Genomic DNA, 22,549 nt, shown 5'->3' with positions numbered 1-22,549 from the left:
AGTTAGTGCCAGTACCCCCCACCTCATAGCCGGAGCCTCCTCCCCAGCCCAGGCAGCAGGCCTTTGCTTTGACTGCCATGGGCTCTGGGGCTGGCCCACAGCATCCTGGTGAAGGAGCTCACCTGAGCGGGAGGGACTGGAGCTGCAGAGCTCCCAGCAGAGCCCCAGAAGCAGCAGCCCCAGCTCTGCAGTGTGGACGGGTGAGGGAACAGCTTGTGGGTAAGCAAGCAGTGAGCACTTCCTTCTGGGTACTTGTGCAACCTTAGCAGTAGCCTGCTGGCCATGCTCTGGGGTGCAGGGGAGTTAGCCCAGAGCCAGCTGCACCAGTGCCCCGGGCCCAGTCGCATACAGGACCTGCTGACTTAGTCCCTGGCCAGTTAACAGATACTAACTCAGCCAAGGAGAAACAAATGAGCTGCAGGTTCCCTGGAGCCTTAAGGGCAAGGGACAGCTGGCAAACACCAGTCCCAGCTGTGGGGAGGGGCCTGTGCTGGGGGGGCTGACCCTGTGAAAGTGTGGAGGGGCAGGGTCTGTGAGGCTGGCTGCTACAGGCACTGATCTGTGGGACCAGGCAGGGCCGTGCTGGGCGGGAGTCAGATGGGCTCACTGGATAACCTGGGCTGGGCGTGGTCCCTGATTTTCACTGCATTGTGGGGAGAGCGAGGAAGAGAAACAACCAAAGAAAGAAAGAGTGGGGAGGGATGGGGATCCTGTCCTGGGGAACCTTCTCCCCTCCCCCCGACTCCATGGGGTTTATCCTACACACACACACTAGCCAGACTCATGGAGATGAGGCCTGGCTCCAGAGGGGAGAGCGCCCCATCCCCCACCCCCGGGTCCCCAGGGATCCTAGGGGAGGGGTTCCGGAGGGGATTCAGTTCATGGGGAGGGATCCAAGAGGAGGGTCCCAGTGGGGTGGGGTGGGACCCAGAGAAGGTCCTAGTGGAGGGGGCTAAGGGTCGCAGTGGGGGTGGTGCAGCAGCCCAGTGGGAGTATCCCACGGGGTGGATCCCTAGGCCCCACTCCCCCACACTCACATGGCCAGCAAGCGGGCTGGCAGAGTGCCAAAGCGGTCAAAGATGTAGCCGGTGGGGAAGGTCATGAAGTTGTTCATGAAGGAGCCGACAGTGAAGATGAGTGACAGCTGCTCGTCCTGTGCCCGGCAGTCTGGGGAGAACATGGCCTGAGACACTGAACTGACCAACCCACCCCCACAGCTCCCACATGCCCCTCATGGACTCTGACACCCCCCCACACACACACCCCCTCCTGGATCCCAACACCCCTACAGGACCCTAACATGGATTCACCCCCAGACACGGACCCCCTGCCCTGACACCCCATCCCATCCCATACACACAGCCCCCACGCCCGCTACCCTCCCTCACACCATTCACTCATGGCCCCTCACATGCCCCCTCCTCCGCCACACCCATGGCCCAAGAGGGTGTCTAGGGGAAATGGGTGGCACTGGGCCAGAGGGGAGCTCAAGGTTGGGAACCAGAAAAGGAAGGAACCTTAATTTAGGGATATGCAAATGAGACAATGCATAGTCCTGAATATGCAAATAAGGGTGTTGCATTATTTGCATATCCTCATCAGCCTTCTGGCTCCGGTGCAGCACCTGAGATGGAGACATCCCCCTATCCCCCCGGCCCCTGCTTTGATGCCCCATCCCCCTCCAGCACTGCCCACTCCCCTGCAGCGCTCACCCCTGCCACTCTAGTGCTGCCCCCTGCCGTACCTGGGCCCTGCGTGCCATTGCCCGTGCCATTAGCCGCTGGCACACACAGCTCCTCGAAGTAGTGCATGTCCTTGAGCACATAAACCAATGAGGCCCAGCCAAAGATGATGCCGGCAAAGCAAATGCATTCCAGCAGGCCTGAGAGCAGCGTGCCCAGCCGCTTGGCCAGCCCTGCGCCCTGCTCCTCCATGGCACCCTGTCCGCTTCCCTTCTGCTCCTGGGAGGGTCCCTTTCTGAGCCTGGAACCACAAAGAGACACTCCAGGAGGTCAACAGTTTGCAAAGAGAGCCCATGCCCGGTGCTGAGATGCAGCTGCTTCTGGGGAAGGGGGGGGATCAGATGTTCATACAGGGTTCCCCCACCCAACACTGAGATGCAGCTGCCTCGGGGGAAATCTATATCCTAATATGCGGGCTAGGAAAGACGTTGGTAAAGTACAGATGAGGAACAGTCAAATGTAAGCATCCCGTTTAAACACAACACATGGAGGTAAGCAACTGCATATAGACAACATGCACAAGTGCTTATACACAGATGCTAGACATCGAAATACTAAGCTGGATGAACCTGAGTGCCTGGCATTAGTGTCAGTATCCCCCACCTGATATAACAGGCAGCACAGAAATTTGATGGAATGAGGATAATCCATGGGACACAAATACCAGGTAGGAGGGTATGAGAGAGCAGGTTGTGCTGGTGGGGGAGTGGCACTGTATGGGAAAGAAAGCAACAAGTCAAATAAAGTAAAAATCTTAAACTACTCAAACAGTTCTATGGAAACTCTATGGATAGAAACTCCATGCTTGAACAATGAAAGTAGAGCAATAGGGATATACTACCGAACATATGACTGTGAAATGCTCAAGGACATCAGGGAGGCTAAAATAACACAAAACCCAATAATAATGGGGATTTCAACTTTCCCCATATTGACTGGGTACATGTCACCCAAGACAGGATGCGGAGATAAAGTTTATAGACACCATAAATGGCAGCTTCTCAGAGCAGCTAGTCCTGGAACCCACAAGGGGAAAGAGGATTCTTGATTTAGTCCTCAGTGGCACACAGAATCTGACCTCGGGGTGAATACAGCTGAATCACTTGGTAATAGTGGCCATAATGTGGTTAAATTTTGCAGCCATGTAGGGGAGGAAATCCAAAAAAACCACCACACTCATACTTAACTTTACAAAGGGGAATGACAAAAATGAGGATGGTAGTTAGATGGAAATTAAAAAGAGTAGTGCCAAGGGTAAAACACCTGCAAGCAGCATGGAGATACTTACAAACACCATCCGAGAGGCTCAGACAAAACCCACCCCCCAAATCCAAAAAGATGGCAGGAGGACTAAACAGCGAAGTAATGGAGACTGCTAGAGGCAAAAAGTAAGGAACAAAAGATGTATCCAGCTGGAACCAAAGAGAAATTGAGTGTGGCAAACTGGAATGAACCCTCTGGGAAACAGGCCAGCGCATGGGGGGAGGTCTTGTGAAAAATGCCACTGGATCCTCCATGCCCTTGGAAAGTTCAAGAGACCTTGGTAGCATTGGGATTAGCACTGACTGTGTGAGGACAGCACCCCCTACTGATCCTCTGCCCCGCTCCCTGCAGCACAGCACCCCCTAGCATCACACTGGGGCACTGGTGTCAGCACTGACTGTGCAGGGACAGCTCCCCCTCGTGAGCCCCTGCCCTGCTCCCTGAAGCACAGCGCCCCCAGCACTCAGGTCTGCACTGACTCTGAGGAGAGTGTGCCCTCTACCGAACCATTTGGGTTTCTCCCAGTCCCCCATCCCAGAGCTCCCCTGACTTAGTGGGAGGCCTGCAGGGTCAGAGTGAGTGTCACTTCCCCAGCGGAGATGTCTGTATTAGCTGCCACCTGCACAGAGCCAGGGGCAGATGGGTGTTGCAGACCCCAGGGCATGGCCACTAGTTAAGTCGAGGGGATGGAAGGCCATAAGGGTCGAGGAAGTCTCCCTGCTGTAGGCCTAAGGGCTTCTTGTCAACCCCCCTTAATAGAACTCAGGCCTGGCTGGTTTGAGTAAGCTCTTTTGCTCTTAAAACAATGTTGCAGTTGTAGATAATGCCTCATAGTGTAAGGTTTGCTGACGCCAAGTTAAAGATAACAGGAGAGACAGCTACAAGGCCAGACAGGATGTTCTGGTTGTTTAAGTTGCTAGGAATGCTTGTTAGAGGTTGCAGGAAATAATCATTGTTTAACCCATATAAGGAAGGCAGAGTATTTGTGCAAAGCTTTGATTGGCTGATGTGTAGTGCAATAGCATTAAGGAATATAAAAGTGTGCGTAATGACCTGCTCTGATGTGCAGGATTTGAGATTTCTCTCCCTGTACCTTTCTTTGGAATTCCAAATAAACTTCTATGCTTCTCCACCCTGCTGTGTTTATTGGGTGACGCACACCGGGCAACGAACCCCTGCTGTTGTTTTGACTCTGGGCACTGGGTGCTGGCAACATGGGGGATCAGTAGGGGACATGTGCTGAGCTCAGCGCAAATGAATGTGGCGGTGGGGAAAATGAGGGACATGGATCAGGGAACCAACAAAAGCCTCCCCCTCCGTCTTCCATGCTCCTCCCCCTCCTTCTCTCTGTGCCTCTTTGCCCAGCCTGGACTATGTTGGGGGCTCTGGCACTGTGCCGAGGCTGAGGCGGAGCCAGTCGGGTTACTCCCTGCCCCCCAGTGCCGAGAATCAGCTCCTCACCCTGGGCAGGCTGTGCTCTGGGGACGATAAGGGCCTGGCTGGTGCTGGCCGAGCGTGGGAGCCAGCGCCTTGGGTACTGGCAAGGACAATCCTGTCAGCAGGATTTTAATGCTGAGCTAGGAAGGACACCGGGGACACTCAGGGGCAGGGCCAAGGGCAGTGATTTATGACATCCCCAGGGGACCAGCTCCCTGGAGCCCCTTGGCAGGGTGACCTGGACTCAGCACTCCAGGACCCTGGTGGGATTATAGAGACAGAGCTGGAGGGCCAGAGGCAGAATGGCCCAGGGTCTAAATCACTAGCCTGCCGCTCAGGAGATTGGGTTCTAGTCCTACCCTCTGCTGGGCCTATGGGCAAGTCACTGCCCTGCTCTGTGCCTCTGTTTCCCCATCTGCCTTGTCTAATTGGAGTGTGAGCTCTTTGGGGCGGGGCCTGACTCTCACTATGTCTGTGCAGCACCTGGCACAACAGGGCCCTGATCTCAGCTAGGGCAGGGCCTGTCTCTCGCTGTGTGTCTGGGCAGTTTCTGGTGCAAAGGGGCCCAGATCTCACTTGGGGCAGGGCCTGTCTCTCACTGTGTGTCTGGGCAGCACCTGGCACAATGGAGCTCTGATCTCTGGGTGCTATTGAAATAGAAACAGCAGCCAAACGGCAGATGCCCGCAGAGCCCAACAAATTGTTCCCACTGAATCATTTACTCTGAGCATTTCCATCAGCCCCAGTCACAGGGGATCCGTCTGCAGGACTGTGACCAGGAGGCTGGTGGGAATCCAGGCAGGGCCACCCACACAGTGCAGTTTGTGATCCCCGTTTGGGCTCATGTGATGTAGCCATGTGGCACGAACACTGCAATCGCCAGCACCATGAGGACAGAACCGGTCTGGAAACTAGCTGTTAGTGTCAGCAGAGCCCCTGGGCTGTGTAAAGGGACCAGGAGCAGGGCGGGGCTGGAATGTGCTTCCATAGTGCCAGGGAGAGGAGTCACAGGATTCCCTGCTAACCACCCACCCATCGCCTCGCCCTTTATTTATCCCATATGCACCCACTAGCCTTCCACTCTTCTGTTCGTGTATTCCATCCGCACCTGCCAACCCCACACACTGCACCTGTCCCCTACTCACCCTCTGTCTATCCATCCAGCCCCATACACCTCATCTTTCTTCCCATCTATCTCCCGCCCTTCATATGATGATCATTGTCACACTGTCTGACCACAGTATATACACCAGCGGGAAGGAAGAGGCAGGTGTATTCTTTAGATAGATAGATAGATATCCCAGCCCCTAGGTGACAGCCTTCCCCAGCTCTGGCCTCTAGACTGGGGGTGCACGGGTGACTCATTAATGGCACGTTGCTGTATTGAAGCCTGTTCCTCTCAGCTGTGGGTGGTGGGAAATGTTATAAATAATCATCTGCATTTCTATGGCAGCGACACATGCCACTATCCAGGCGCTCCCCCCTCCCCCATGCATGGAGCCCCATCGCCATGGTATGTGCCTGATCCCCAACTCCCCGAAGGGGAAACTCAGGCACAACCAGGGGCTGTCTCATTCCAGGCTACATACCCTGGAGCAAAGGCCAGATCCCCCTCAGCCCTGACCCTCATGCACCCTGTGTGAGTTGGCACGCATATGTGTGACACAACTGCCATGCAGCCTTTGTGAGATGTCACGCATGTGTGTGATACAACTGCCAGGCAGTGGGTGTGTGGTGTCATGTGTGTCATACAACTGCCATGCAGCCTGTCAGGTGTCACATGTGTCAGACTTGACTGCCGTGCAGCATGTGAGATGTCATGTGTGCGATATGACTGACATGCAGTGTGTGTGTGAGGTGTCACACGTGTGCAATGAGACCCTATGTAGCATGTGTGCAACACAACTGCCATGCAGTGTGTGTGCAACATGTCACATGGATGTGTGTGACATGACAACCAGGCAGTGTGTGTGTCATGCCCCCTTGCAGTATGTGCAACACAACCCTATGAAATGTGTATGTGCAATGTCACACGCATGTGTAACATGACAACTGTGCAGCCTGTGTGTGACCCAACAGCTGTGCAAAGTGTGTGGAGATAGATAGATAGATCCATCACTGACAATTTTTCAATCAAGGGGGGCCGGTTTCTAATGATTTGGGGGCAGGTCTCTGGCCTGTGTTATCCAGGAGGTCAGGCTAGATGATCACAACGTTCACGTCTGGCTTTGGAATCTATATGTGTGTAACACAGCAGCCACGTAGAGTGCCTGACACCAACCCGTGCAGCATACATGTGCCATGTCACTTGTGTTACCTGACCTCTGTGCACCATGTGCACCTGGGATTCTTCGCTTGCTGTCACCACCAGGGGCCCTGCTTTTCCCCAGGGCAAATGCCCACCCAACTCGCAGCCCGCAGCTTTCCCTGCAAGGAGCAGCCTTCCAGCCTGACACAGCCCAAGAGACACAACGTGCATTGCCCTGGGGGAGGAATGGCAGTGTCGGGATCAGCTGGCTGCCAGCACCCCACTCCCTACGTGTGTCACTAGGCATCACTGCTCTCTGCCCTTGCACATGCTCCGAGCTAGACAGACACAAACCCAGGGGCATCCTCCCTACTTCCCAGGGAGTCTGAGATCCCACATATAGGGCAGGGACACTACCAGCTGCCCTGTCCCCATCTTCCCTGGCTGGGGCACAGGGTCAGCGAGCGTAACAGGGGTGGGGGCTGAAAGGGTGGAGGCACCAAGGCACTGACCATGGCCAGTGGCCTGGCTGCCCTGCTCCACCTGCAACCCAGCCCTTCCTTGGTGTCTCTCCCACTTACCTGATCATCTACCAACTCCATACATACCCCTCCATCTATCCATCCATCTGCAACACCCCATCTATCCATCCATCCGCAACACCCCATCTATCCATCCATCCAGTCATAGAATCCTAAAATACCAGGGTTGGAAGGGACCTCAGGAGGTCATCTAGTCCAACCCCCTGCTCAAAGCAGGACCAATCCCCAACTAAATCATCCCAGCCAGGGCTTTGTCAAGCCTGATCTTAAAAACCTCAAAGGAAGGAGATTCCACCACCTCCCTAGGTAATGCATTCCAGTGCTTCACCACCCTCCTAGTGAAAAAGTTTTTCCTAATATCCAACCCAGAACTCCCCCGCTGCAACTTGAGACCATTACTCCTCGTTCTGTCATCTGCTGTCACTGAGAACAGTCTAGATCCATCCTCTTTGGAACCCCCTTTCAGGTAGTTGAAAGCAGCTATCAAATCCCCCCTCATTCTTCTCTTCCGCAGACTAAACAATCCCAGTTCCCTCAGCCTCTCCTCATAAATCATGTGTTCCACTCCCCTAATCATTTTTGTTGCCCTCCGCTGGATGCTTTCCAATTTTTTCACATCCTTCTTGTAGTGTGGGGCCCAAAACTAGACACAGTACTTCAGATGAGGCCTCACCAACGTCGAATAGACTCATAGAATCATAGAATCATAGAATATCAGGGTTGGAAGGGACCCCAGAAGGTCATCTAGTCCAACCCCCTGCTCGAAGCAGGACCAATTCCCAGTTAAATCATCCCAGCCAGGGCTTTGTCAAGCCTGACCTTAAAAACCTCTAAGGAAGGAGATTCTACCACCTCCCTAGGTAACGCATTCCAGTGTTTCACCACCCTCTTAGTGAAAAAGTTTTTCCTAATATCCAATCTAAACCTCCCTCACTGCAACTTGAGACCATTACTCCTCGTTCTGTCATCTGCTACCATTGAGAACAGTCTAGAGCCATCCTCTTTGGAACCCCCTTTCAGGTAGTTGAAAGCAGCTATCAAATCCCCCCCCATTCTTCTCTTCTGCAGGCTAAACAATCCCAGCTCCCTCAGCCTCTCCTCATAACTCATGTGTTCCAGACCCCTAATCATTTTTGTTGCCCTTCGCTGGACTCTCTCCAATTTATCCACATCCTTCTTGAAGTGTGGGGCCCAAAACTGGACACAGTACTCCAGATGAGGCCTCACCAATGTCGAATAGAGGGGAATGATCACGTCCCTCGATCTGCTCGCTATGCCCCTACTTATACATCCCAAAATGCCATTGGCCTTCTTGGCAACAAGGGCACACTGCTGACTCATATCCAGCTTCTCGTCCACTGTCACCCCTAGGTCCTTTTCCGCAGAACTGCTGCCTAGCCATTCGGTCCCTAGTCTGTAGCTGTGCATTGGGTTCTTCCGTCCTAAGTGCAGGACCCTGCACTTATCCTTATTGAACCTCATCAGATTTCTTTTGGCCCAATCCTCCAATTTGTCTAGGTCCTTCTGTATCCTATCCCTCCCCTCCAGCGTATCTACCACTCCTCCCAGTTTAGTATCATCCGCAATAGATGATACTAAATAGAGGGGAACGATCACGTCCCTCGATCTGCTGGCAATGCCCCTACTTATACAGCCCAAAATCCCATTGGCCTTCTTGGCAACAAGGGCAAACTGTTGACTCATATCCAGCTTCTCGTCCACTGTAACCCCTAGGTCCTTTTCTGCAGAACTGCTGCCGAGCCATTCGGTCCCTTATCTGTAGCGGTGCATGGGATTCTTCTATCCTAAGTGCAGGACTCTGCACTTGTCCTTGTGAACCTCATCAGATTTCTTTTGGCCCAATCCTCTAACTTGTCTAGGGCCCTCTGTATCCTATCCCTACCCTCCAACATATCTACCTCTCCTCCCAGTTTAGTGTCATCTGCAGACTTGCTGAGGGTGCAATCCACGCCATCCTCCAGATTATTTATGAAGATATTGAACAAAACCGGCCCCAGGACCCACCCTTGGGGCACTCCACTTGATACCGGCTGCCAACTAGACATGGAGCCATTGATCACTACCCGTTGAGCCCGACAATCTAGCCAACTTTCTATCCACCTTATAGTCCATTCATCCATCCATGCATCCGCATACAATATATCTGCATACACCCCTCTATCAAACTATCTGCATGCTCCCCATCTGTCTATCTGCAGATACTCTATCAATCTATCTGCTTACACCCTATCTAATCTATCTATCCCATGCACACCTTTCTTTCTTTCTTTCTTTCTTTCTTTCTTTCTTTCTTTCTTTCTTTCTTTCTTTCTTTCTTTCTTTCTTTCTTTCTTTCTTTCTTTCTTTCTTTCTTTCTTTCTTTCTTTCTTTCTTTCAATTCTCCTCTCTCCCTCTCTCTGTCCCCCATCCCCAGATTATCTGGGAACCTCCTGAACAGTAATGCCTTCCCATCTCTCCCCCCTTTGCGCCCCATGCCCTCCCCCCAGTGTCTGAGTCACTCATCCTTAGCAGCAGCCAGAGCCACCTCCCCCTCCCCCTACATCACTCACGATGCATCTGTTTTCTCTTAGGCTATCTCTACACTAGCACTTTTGTCCGTAAAAGTTTGTCACTCAGGGGTGTGATAAAAAACACACCCCGACTGACATACGTTTCACCAGTAAAAGCGCTGGTGTGGAAAGTGCTGTGTCGGCGGGACATAGCTACTGCCGCTCATTGGCATTGGTTTAATTAGGCTGGCAGGAGACTCTTTCCCATGGGCATGGAGCGGCTACGTGGGAGACATTACATGGTGCAGCTGCTGCGATAAAGCTGTGCCGCGGGAAGGTCTGTAGTGTAGACACAGCCTGAGCCACGTCACCAGCTAAGTATTTCCAAAGCCCCCCACACCCTTGCCCCTCCCCCATCCACCTTTCCCTATGTTGTCCCCCAGGTGCCTGGCTGGGCACTTGCGAGATCTGGGGTGGAGGGTGTCAAGCAATGGGGCAGCAGATGGCAGGGGGGCAGCAGTGCCAGAGGGACACAGCCTACCTGACCCCTGCACAACCAGCATCCCCCTCCTCTGCTCTTGCCCCTTCTCCTGCAAATCTCTGGGCCCCTCCCAAAACAGATGGACGGGGAGACTCACCGTGGGTCACCAGCTCAGGAGCAGGGCTGTTTGCACCGGACTACCAACAGCATGAGAGCACAGCCAAGAAACTCCAGGGAACGCCCTCTCCTCCCTCCCCACTCTGTCCCTCTTCCCAGCTCCACCCCCGCCTCTGCCCCCTCCCAGGAAACAGACGTTGGACTGAGCACTCACTGCTCACACGCACACATGCTCATGCATGCACACACAGCACACACGGATACATGCACACACCCAGCACATATACACATACACTCCACTCATACATGTACACACATGCACATACATGCTGCATGCACACACAACACGCACACTCACACACACACACGCAAACACACGCACTGTTGCAAATCCCTGCTACCTTGCCCTGCCCCCCCCAACGCCCAGTTGCTCTCAGGGGCTGTCACAGGGCACTGTTGAAAAAGGGATTGTCCCTTTTGCACGTCACAACATAGTATCAGACACGGTCCACTGACCTACCCCTTCTTTCATCGCCATCAGGTGACAAAAAGTCCTCAGTACCACCCTTGTTCACCTGGTGTACCTTTGGCCCCAGCCCTCCATGCGGGGCAAGTTTATAACCCTTAGCCTCCTGGCTGAGGCAGACAATAGCAGTCTGGGGCTCCAGCCCTCTGGGCAGGGCAGAACAGTCTATATCAATGATCCCCGGCTGTAATGCCTAGTGGCAAGCACGGGGTGAGGGTAGGGATATCCAGTTCCATCCTACTCCACTGGGTTCCGACCAGTGCTTAATTTGTGACAGGGCTTGGCAGGGCTGAGCTCTAGCACCTCCGGGCTTGGCAGTTCACAGTCCCAGCCCCACTGGGCTTGGCAGTTCACAGCCCCAGCACTTCTGAGGTTGGCCGTTCATACTCCAGCACCTCTGGGCTTGGCAATTCACAGCCCTGGCACTTCTAGGTCTGCCGTGGCAGTTATGAACGTAAAAAAATTGCTTAAGCCCCAGCACCTCTTTCATTACAAATTACGCCCTGGTTCTGACCCAGGGTCCTGTGAAACCTCTAACCTGCTTAAGTATTTAAGCGTCGGCTCCCAATGCAGTCTCTGGGTCACTTCTTACCCTTGAGCCTTCCGCAGCTTTGTCTTCCCTGGGCAGTGGCTTGGCGTCTCCGTAGCTGGTGGATCCCCTGAAGGATAGTCTGGGATACCCACCTCAGCAATCTGGAGAGCTGACAGTTCTTCAGCAGGAGCCTGCAGCACATCCATCCTCCTCCTCAGCCAGCCCCGACTGAACTGACCAATTGCCTTTTATTTGTTCTCTCCACCAGGAGCATGCACAGCAGGGGCGAGCGGGCATGGCCTTCTCTGCCCAAAGTGATTTGTTAACCCCCTCCTGACCAGTGCTGGGTTTATACACCCTGTCGCACATCCTCTCCCTCAAGTTAGGGCCCGATGTTACCCCCTCTCACTCAGGAGAAGTCAGCATTCGCATGAGCCCTACCCAGATGATGAAAGACCTGGAACTCATAGGGCTGGAGGGAGAGGTACCACCTCTTAACCCTGGCGTTGGTGTCCTTTGTGGAGTTAATGCACCGAAGGAGTGTGTGGTCAGTGATGAGTTGGAAAGGGCTCCCCAGCAGGTAATACCATAGGGCTTTGACTGCCCACTTGACTCCCAGGGCCTTTTTCAATTGTAGAATATTTAGTTTCATGGGGGAATAACTTCCTGCTTAAGTAAAGTATGGGATGCGCCTCCCCATCCCACTACTGGGATGGAACAGGACTGGTTCCTGACTCAACCGGCCCTTAAGGACCTGGAAGGCCTGTTCAGACTCCTTTGACCACTGTACTTTCCATGGCCAGGAGTTTTTTGTCTTTCTGTAAGGGGCGCAGCTAGGCGGCAAACTCGGGCACAAAGCACCTGTAGTAGCCAGTCAGCCAGAAGCACTGCCTCACCTGCCTCGTGGTCATGGGCAGTCTCTCAGGGCTTGGATCTTGTCCACAATCAGGTGTAACTGACCCTGTCCCACCATGTACCCTAGGTATGTTACCTCCCTTTGCCCTAGGTAACATTTAGCCAGGTTCACAGTTAGCCTGGCTTCCCCAAGTGTTTGCAGCACTGTGGTGAGGTGTCATAGATGGTCTTCCCAGCTGGTATTGTAAATCACAATATCAGCAACATAAGCCGCTGTGTACTGGTTATGAGTCATCATCATCAGGTCCTGTTCTCTCAGATGAAAGAAGGGTACCGTAACGTGGGTGGACAATGGAAGCTGTCAAGGTTCCTTCCCCACTCTGAACTCTAGGGTACAGATGTGGCGACCTGCATGAAAGACCCCCTAAGCTTATTCTTACCAGTTTAGGTTAAAAACTTCCCCAAGGTACAAACTTTTGCCTTGTGCTTGAACAGTATGCTGTCACCACCAAGCATTTTAAACAAAGAACAGGGAAAGAGCCCACTTGGAGACGTCTTCCCCCAAAATATCCCCCCAAGCCCTACACCCCCTTTCCTGGGGAAGGCTTAATAATAATCCTCACCAATTGGTACAGGTGAACACAGACCCAAACCCTTGGATCTTAAGAACAATGAAAAATCAATCAGGTTCTTAAAAGAAGAATTTTAATTAAAGAAAAGGTAAAAGAATCACCTCTGTAAAATCAGGATGGTAAATACCTTACAGGGTAATCAGATTCAAAACATAGAGAATCCCTCTAGGCAAAACCTTAAGTTACAAAAAGACACAAAGACAGGAATATACATTTCCTCCAGAACAGCTTATTTTACAAGCCATTAAACAAAAGAAAATCTAATGCATTTTCTAGCTAGATTACTTACTAACTTTACAGGAGTTGTAAAACTGCATTCCTGATCTGTTCCCAGCAAAAGCATCACACAGACAGACAGACCCTTTTTTCATCTCCCCCCCCCCTCCAGATTTGAAAGTATCTTGTCCCCTCATTGGTCATTTTGGGTCAGGTGCCAGCGAGATTACCTTAGCTTCTTAACCCTTTACAGGTGAAAGGGTTTTGCATCTGGCCAGGAGGGATTTTATAACACTGTATACAGAAAGGTGGTTACCCTTCCCTTTATATTTATGACAGAAGCATTATAAGGACTTGCTGAAGGACAACCTAAAAAAATGTAATATTGACATTGATACTTGGGAGACACTTGCCCAGGATCGCTTAACATGGAGTGAAGTCCTTCGTGATGGTCCCCTTCATTTTGAACTTGCTTGCTGACAAGCCGAAGAGGACAAGAGGCACAGGAGGACGGAGAGACTGGTCTCCAGTCATGGTCAACAGCCTCCTCCTGAGCCTGAAAACATCTGCCCTCATTTAATAGAACTTGTGGTTCAAGGATTGGCTTTATTAGCCACCTGAGGACCCATAACTCCCACGGAAGATGATTGTACTTGGTAATGAGTGATTGCCCATCTTTGGTTATGAGGTGCAGCAGCTGGTCCGTTAGCCATTGAAAGGTCGCTGTGGCCCCACGGAGTATGAACAGCAAGGTTATAAACCGGAAAAGGAATGGCAAAGACTGTTTTCTCCCGTAATGTTGGGGTCAGGGGAATTTGCCAGTATCCCTTTGGATATATATATAAGCATGGATATAAATTCCCTAGAGGTTTGAGTAGCTTGTGGCATTGAGGTTTGAGTAAGCATCGAAATGCAAGACAACACCGACTTTCATAAAGTCGATGCAGAATCTCATTGACCCAGATACAATGGGGCTCCTGCACTCCCTTCAAGACTCTTCTATGACCCGCAGGGCCTGCATTGCTTTGAGCTCCTCTTGGATGACTACCCACATCTTCTTGGGTAGTGGCTGATGATGGTCTTGAACCCTCTTCCCTGGGCTGGTGGCTATGTGATAGTGCGTTAGGTTCATCCATCTGGGGCAGGACGATAGCATGGCTAGAACAGATTGGACCAGTTGTCGCATCTACTGCTGCTGCTCTCCACTGAGCTCATGTATGATTGACACAGGAGTCGGATCAGATAAGCCTAACGCTATTGGCACCAGTTCTGGTTCAGAGGGGTAGGGGGCAATCAACAAACCATCGTGGGCCTTCCAGGCCTTCAACAGTTTCACATGGTACATACAGGTCTCTCGTCAATGCAACTGGACTTCATGGTCTACCAGCCCCACTTCGGATCACTTCCAATGGTCCTTGCCACTTGGCTAACAACTTGGACTTGGCTGAGGGCAGCAATAATAGGACTTGGTCCCTGGTGTTTGAAGGTCTGTAATTTGGTCCCATGGCTGTATCTATGCTCCTGGGACTGCTGGGCTCATAGTAGTTTCTCCCGGGGAAATTCCCCAAGCTTGTTAGGAATTCACAAAGTTGTAAGATGCATGGAACCAACCCCACGACTCAGGCCTCCTGTTCCTCCCAGGTCTCATGGAGGAGGTACAGGATTCCCCTGGGGTCCCTCCCACAGAGCAGTTCGAATGAGGAGAACCCCATGAAGGCTTGCGAACAATAAGGCAGGTAGTAGTTTTTCCCAGTGTCATGGATCATCGTCGACGAACTTCCTGAGCCTTAATTTCAGGGTCCCTTTCTACTAGGCCATCCGTTTATGGTTGGTAGACAGATATCTTAAGGCCATGGATGTCCAATAGCCTGGACAGTTCTGCCATGAACTGGGATGAAGAGTTAGTCCTCTTGTCCTTCAGTGTCTCTTTTGGTATCCTGACCCAGGTGAAGATGTTCAGGAGCTCTGCCACTATCATAGGTGCCATAGCCATACGCAATGGAACAGCTTCGGGATACCAGGTTGCATAGTTTACCACCACGAGTATATGGCAGAACCTCAACTCGCTTCTTTCCAGGGGCCCCACTAGATGCATGCCGATCCTTTCGAAGGGCACTCCAACCACAGGGAACGGGATCAGGGGGGCCTTGGGTATACCTTGGGGACCAGCATGTTGGTATGTTGGGCATGAGGCACAAAAATCACTCACCTCCTTATGAATGCCAGGCCAGAACCTAGGTGCCACTCACTATAAGGTCTTCTCTCTCCCGAGATACCAGGTCCAGGGCACCAAGTGAGCTAAACGCAGCAGACTCCATCAGAATCTCCAGGTTACCAGTAGCTGTCGGTGCATCTCTTGGGTTTGCAGGTCCCTGGGTAGAACGGGATAATTGGTTGTTGTGGACCTCAAAGCGGGGCCCTTGGGGTATCTGTCAGTTGGTGCTCCCCTCCTCTTCAGAGTCAGTCACTTCTTCCCAGACTTGACTTAATGTTGGGTCTTCCTTCTGCTCCCTCACAAAATCTCCATCAACAGCTAGTCTGGCTCCACCCGGTATCTCTGTCTTGTCAGGAAGTGGTTTAGGATCTTATCATAGAATCATAGAATATCAGTGTTGGAAGGGACCTCAGGAGGTCATCTAGTCCAAAGCAGGATGAATCCCCAACTAAATCATCCCAGCCAGGGCTTTGTTAAGCCTGACCTTAAAAACTTCTAAGGAAGGAGATTCCACCACCTCCCTAAGTAACGCATTCCAGTGTTTCACCACCCTCCTAGTGAAAAAGTTTTTCCTAATATCCAACCTAAACTTCCCCCACTGCAACTTGAGACCATTACTCCTCGTTCTGTCATCTGCTACCACTGAGAACAGTCTAGATCCATCCTCTTTGGAACCCCCTTTCAGGTAGCTGAAAGCAGCTATCAAATCCCCCCTCATTCTTCTCTTCTGCAGACTAAACAATCCCAGTTCCCTCAGCCTCTCCTCATAAATCATGTGTTCCAGTCCCCTAATCATTTTTGTTGCCCTCCGCTGGACCCTTTCCAATTTTTCCACATCCTTCTTGTAGTGTGGCGCCCAAAACTGGACACAGTACTCCAGATGAGGCCCCACCAACGTCAAATAGAGGGGAACGATCACATCCCTCGATCTGCTGGCAATGCCCCTACTTATACAGCCCAAAATCCCATTGGCCTTCTTGGCAACAAGGGCACACTGTTGTCTCATATTCAGCTTCTCGTCCACTGTAACCCCTAGGTCCTTTTCTGCAGAACTGCTGCCTAGCCATTCGGTCCCTAGTCTGTAGCGGTGCATGGGATTCTTCTGTCCTGAGTGCAGGACTCTGCACTTATCCTTGTTGAACCTCATCAGATTTCTTTTGGCCCAATCCTCTAATTTTTCTAGGGCCCTCTGTATCCTATCCCTACCCTCCAGTGTATATACCTCTCCTCCCAGTTTAGTGTCATCTGCAAACTTGCTGAGGGTGCAATCCATGCCATCCTGCAGATCATTAATGAAGATACTGAACAAAACCGGTTCGAGGACCGACCGTTGGGACATCCCCTTGATACCAGCTGCCAACTAGACATGGAGCCATTGATCACTACCCGTTGAGCCCGACAATCTAGACAGCTTTCTATCCACCTTATCGTGCATTCATCCAGCCCATACTTCTTTAACTTACTGGCAAGAAGAATACTGTGTCAAAAGCTTTGCTAAAGTCAAGGAACAACATGTCCACTGCTTTCTCCTCATCCACAGAGCCAGTTATCTCGTCATAGAAGGCAATTAGATTGGTCAGGCATGACTTGCCCTTAGTGAATCCATGCTGACTGTTCCTGATCACTTTCCGCTCCTCTAAGTGCTTCAGAATGGATTCCTTGAGGACCTGCTCCATGATTTTTCCAGGGACTGAGGTGAGGCTGACTGGCCTGTAGTTCCCAGGATCCTCCTTCTTCCCTTTTTTAAAGATGGGCACTACATTAGCCTTTTTCCAGTCGTCTGGGACTTCCCCTGATCGCCATGAGTTTTCATAGATAATGGCCAATGGCTCTGCAATCACATCTGCCAACTCCTTTAGCACTCTCGGATGCAGCGCATCCAGCCCCATGGACTTGTGCTCATCCAGCTTTTCTAAATAGTCCCGAACCACTTCTTTCTTCACAGAGGGCTGCTCTTCTCCTCCCCATGCTGTGCTGCTCAGTGCAGCAGTCTGGGAGCTGACCTTGTTCGTGAAGACAGAGGCAAAAAAAGCATTGAGTACATTAGCTTTTTCCACATCCTCTGCCACTAGGTTGCCTCCCTCATTCAGTAAGGGGCCCACACTTTCCTTGACTTTCTTCTTGTTGCTAACATACCTGAAGAAACCCTTCTTGTTACTCTTAATATCTCTTGCTAGCTGCACCTCCAGGTGTGATTTGGCCTTCTTGATTTCACTCCTGCATGCCCGAGCAATATTTTTATACTCCTCCCTGGTCATTTGTCCAATCTTCCACTTCTTGTAAGCTTCTTTTTTGTGTTTAAGATCAGCAAGGATTTCACTGTTAAGCCAAGCTGGTCACCTGCCATATTTACTATTCTTTCTACACATTGGGATGTCCCTGTAACCTCAATAAGGATTCTTTAAAATACAGCCAGCTCTCCTCGACTCCTTTCCCCCTCATGTTATTCTCCCAAGGGATCCTGCCCATCAGATCCCTGAGGCTGTCAAAGTCTGCTTTTCTGAAGTCCAGGGTCTGTATTCTGCTGCTCTCCTTTCTTCCCTGTGTCAGGATCCTGAACTCAACCATCTCATGGTCACTGCCTCCCAGGTTCCCATCCACTTTTGCTTCCCCTACTAATTCTTCCCTGTTTGTGAGCAGCAGGTCAAGAAGAGCTCTGCTCCTAGTTGGTTCCTCCAGCACTTTCACCAGGAAATTGTCCCCTATACTTTCCAAAAACTTCCTGGATTGTCTGTGCACCTCTCTCCCAGCAGATATCAGGGTGATTGAAGTCTCCCATGAGAACCAGGGCCTGCAATCTAGTAACTTCAGTTAGTTGCCAGAAGAAAGCCTCATCCACCTCATTCCCCTGATCTGGTGGTCTATAGCAGACTCCCACCACAACATCACCCTTGTTGCTCACGTTTCTAAACTTAATCCAGAGACACTCAGGTTTTTCTGCAGTTTCCTACCGGAGCTCTGAGCAGTCATACTGCTCCCTTACATACAGTGCCACTCCCCCACCTTTTCTGCCCTGCCTGTCCTTCCTGAACAGTTTATATCCACCCATGACAGTACTCCAGTCATGTGAGTTATCCCACCAAGTCTCTGTTATTCCAATCACATCATAATTCCTCGACTGTGCCAGGACTTCCAGTTCTCCCTGCTTGTTTCCCAGCTTCTTGCATTTGTGCATAGGCACTTGGGATAACTTGCTGTTTGTCCTGCTTTCTTAGTATGAGGCAGGAGCCCTCCCCTTTTGCATTCTCCTGCTCGTGCTTCCTCCCGGTATCCCATGTCCCCACTTACCTCAGGGCTTTGGTCTCCTTCCCCTGGTGAACCTAGTTTAAAGCCCTCCTCACTAGGTTAGCCAGCCTGCTTGCGAAGATGCTCTTCCCTCTCTTCGTTAGGTGGAGCCTGTCTCTGCCTGGCACTCCTCCTTTTTGGAGCAGTATCCCATGGTCAAAGAATCCAAAGCCTTCTCTCCGACACCACCTGTGTAGCCATTCATTGACTTCCACGATTCGACCATCTCTACCCAGGCCCTTTCCTTCCACGGGGAGGATGGACGAAAACACCACTTGCGCCTCAAACTCCTTTATCCTTCTTCCCAGAGCCACGTGGTCTGCAGTGATCCGCTCAAGATCATTCTTGGCAGTATCATTGGTGCTCACGTGGAGAAGCAGGAAGGGGTAGCGATCCGAGGGCTTGATGAGTCTCGGCAGTCTCTCTGTCACATCGCGAATCCTAGCTCCTGGCAAGCAGCAGACTTCTCGGTTTTCCTGGTTGGGGCGGCAGATAGATGACTCAGTCCCCCTGAGGAGAGAGTCCCCGACCACCAACACCCACCTCCTCCTCTTCGGAGCAGTGGTCGTGGAACCCCCATCCCTAGGACAGTGCATCTCATGCCTTCCAGTCGGCGGAGTCTCCTTCTGTTCCCTTCCCTCAGATGTATCATCTAATCCACTCTCCGCGTTAGTACCTGTGGAGAGAACATTAAAACGGTTGCTTACCTGTATCTGCACTGATGGTACATGGACGCTCCCCTTTCTTCTTCTGGAGGTCACATGCTGCCAAATTTCTTCACCGTCCTCCTGTCCCCGCAGTGCAGCCTGCTCTGAATCTTCAGAACATTGTGCCCATAGAAGCATATCCTGACGTCTGTCCAGGAAATCTTCAGTTTCTCTTGTGCAACGCAGGGTCGATACCTGTTGCTCCAGACCTTGAACCTTCTCTTCCAATATGGAGGCCAGCTTGTACTTTGTACAGACAAAGTCGCTTCTGTCCTGTGGAAGAAAGACAAACATGGCACATCCAGTGCAGGTCACAACAGCTGAACTCTCCCCATCCACATTACCTTTCTTCTACGAGCTTCCTCAGGAGTTGTAGTAACTACTCAGAGAAGCCGGCAAGATGTAAGCCTCAGTGGGCTCTCCCCAGGTGAACTCCCAGGCAAACTCCCTCTGTTAGCCTCTCTGCTGTTTGCCGCTCAGCTGGTTCACAGCTGACTGGCTTTTTATAACAGTCAGGCCCACTCAAGGCTCACCTGGAACAAAGCACTCCCAATTCACACTTTTCAACCAAACAACCAATCAAGCACACGGTCAAACTGTCCCCACAACAGACACTCAGATACTCACCAACACAGCCTCCCTAATGCAGCCCTTAGCGTACCTCCTCTCTTCCCTCTGTTCCTTCGGTCTCCCTCTGGCCCAGGTCTCAGATTTGTTTCTGCCAGCAGTTGGCCACCCCATGTATGCAAAGCCTCCCCAAACTATCTCCAGTCACATCCCAGGATCACAGGTACGAAAGTACCATGGCCAAGCCAACCCAGCACATTTGATCATGTCCAGGATGGTTGCCTTCATTATAGAGTAATCAAATGTGTCCGTGGGGCCTACTTACTGATAAGAGGTCTGTACAGGCCTGGTCAAGTATGGGGCCACTATGATAGACCAATGCTCTGGAAGCCAGCAGATCGCAGTGGTGACCCATTTGATAGAAACCAGAAAGGCCTCCCCATTTTGGCTAGTCATTATGGTAACTCGGTTGAGGTGTTCTCCATCCCGATACACATCCCTCCCACCACCCAACCATCCCCATACACACCCCTACAGCAACCCATCCATCCCCATACACACCCCTCCAGCAACCCATCCATCCATGTCAATACACAATCTCCATCCACCCATTGTGATGGAATAGGGAGTGGGGCGGATTGACTTGGGAATATTGCAGGGGAGCTTTATTGGGACTGTCTGCATTGGTGATGGGATACCAGGGTGTGACTTCACTTGAGGGACAACACCTGAGCATGTAACCTGAACCCAGAAGGGGGGTTGGGGCCAGGTGACACCTTTTTCCTGGAAAACTGGACAAAGGCTGGAGAAGGAGCCAGGGGGAGGGTGGGTGAGACTGCTGGAGAGAGTTTCAGTTTGGAGCTGGCTGGGGAAATGGAGGGAGGCGTAGATGGGGCTCTGGTCTCCCTGCCCCCAAGATGGACCTGACTGAGGGGTCCTGTTGTCTGTACCTACATGCTCTGTTTTGGACTGTGTTCTTGTCGTCTAATAAACTTTCTGTTTTACTGGCTGGCTGAGAGTCATGGTGAATCGCAGGAAGTGGGGGGTGCAGGGCCCTGACTCCCCCACACTCAGTGACAGCCATCCATCCACATACACTCCCCTCAGGCCACCCATCCATCCATTCACATACATACCATTTCAGCCACCCATCCATCCATCCATCAATCCACATACACACCCCTCCAGCCACCCATTCAACCATCCCCATCCCCAGCCCTCCAGCCACCCATACGTACCCACACACACCCCTCCAGCCACCAATCCTTCCATCTCCATACACACACCTCCAGCCACACATCCCTCCATCCACCCATCCACCCACCCCATCCAACACCCCTCCAGCCACCCATCCTGCCATCCCCATAAACAACCCTCCAGCCACCTATCCATCCCCATACACACTGCTCCATCCCCATAAATACCCCACCAGTCACCCATCCATTCATCTCCATACACACCCCTCCAGTCCCGCATCCCTCCATCCCCATACACACACATCCATCTATACATCCATTCATCTATCCACATCCACACCCCTGAAATGACACATTCATCCATCTCCATACATACACCTCCAGTCACCCATCCTTCCCTCCCCACCCCAAAAGTCACCCATCCACACTCATATATAGCCCTCCATTCAGCCATCCATCCATCCCCATACACTCCCCTTCCACCCCCATACACACCCCTCCGGCCACCCACCCATGCAGCCATCCATCCCATTTTCACCCAGGTCACATGGTCCTCCTCCACTCCATGATTGGGTGAAGGGAACTCAGAGTTGGCTTTCCAGTACCCATGCCCTTCAATGCTATCCTGGCCTGGCCTCCTCACTTGACACTGATCTTAGCCCAACCTGGGCCCCTCCACTCCACACCCACTCCACCCCCTAATTTTCCCAGGCTCCCCACTCCAGGCTGTGCCCAAGGCTGTCTGCTCTCATCTCCCACATCTGCACTGACCACCACCCAACCACCCCCGCTCAGCCCTCGATGCCCACCCCAGCCCACCTGCCCCATCCCCAGCGCTATGTCCCGTCACATCCTGCCCGGTGAGTCCCCCAGCTGCATTGCTCCACCCTGCCCACTCTCTGCCAGCTGCACCCACCTGCCCTGTTGCTGCTCCACTTGTCCTCAGCAAAGCTGCTGCCTGATCCCCTTGCCACCCCCACCCCTTAGAACCTACCTCTACCAATCCCTCCCCCCGGCATCAGCCTGGCAACCAAACCCCCCAGAAACACACACACATTTCTGTTTCCTCGGCACTTGCATCCCTGCTGCTCCTCCCCTCTCCCCCGGCCTGTTTTGTCCTCTGGCATGGACTGTGGGAATCCAGGGCAGAGAGCTCTGCTTTATACCTCTACCCAGCACCTCCAACGGGCTCTCCCCACCTCTAAGCCCCCTCCCTGGTTGGGGCCCTGATGGGCTACTGCAGAGAGGGATCATCCTCATTGTCATTACACCAGAGAGGCAGTGTGGCCTAGTGGACACAGTGCTGGACTGAGGTTCACACAACCTGGGCCCTCTGTCACTCTGCCTCTCTCCCATCCTGTGCCACAGTTCCCCATCTGAAGGGATAATGATAGTGACTTTGGAAGTCATTTTGAGGTCTACAGATGGAAAGCACTAAAGATAAGCTAGGTAGTGTTACAATCTACCTGTCTGTCTCC

At 52.1% G+C, this 22,549-nt stretch overlaps 1 protein-coding gene across 12 annotated transcripts in view; it reads right to left on the bottom strand.

The window, feature by feature from the left end:
- Positions 1–10,486, bottom strand: part of SLC43A3 (solute carrier family 43 member 3) — a 33,929-nt gene extending 23,443 nt beyond the window's left edge. For 11 of the 12 annotated variants that reach the window (XM_073346791.1, XM_073346798.1, XM_073346789.1 and 8 more), the window contains exons 1-3: positions 10,381–10,485; positions 1,745–1,983; positions 1,038–1,167 (exon numbers count right to left, since the gene is read on the bottom strand). In XM_073346791.1, coding sequence (XP_073202892.1) covers positions 1,038–1,167; positions 1,745–1,934 — 320 coding nt within the window. In that variant the 5' untranslated portion in view covers positions 1,935–1,983; positions 10,381–10,485. Of the gene's footprint in view, positions 1–1,037; positions 1,168–1,744; positions 1,984–10,380 lie in introns of all 12 variants that reach the window. The other variant, XM_073346795.1, reaches the window with a different exon arrangement.
- Between the last annotated feature and the right edge of the window lie 12,063 nt (positions 10,487–22,549).

This window comes from Lepidochelys kempii, chromosome 6 (genome assembly GCF_965140265.1).
Source record: "Lepidochelys kempii isolate rLepKem1 chromosome 6, rLepKem1.hap2, whole genome shotgun sequence".
Classification (NCBI taxonomy): domain Eukaryota; kingdom Metazoa; phylum Chordata; order Testudines; family Cheloniidae; genus Lepidochelys; species Lepidochelys kempii.
Note: the sequence above shows the minus strand (reverse complement) of the source record. Positions and strands in the feature narration are given on the sequence as shown.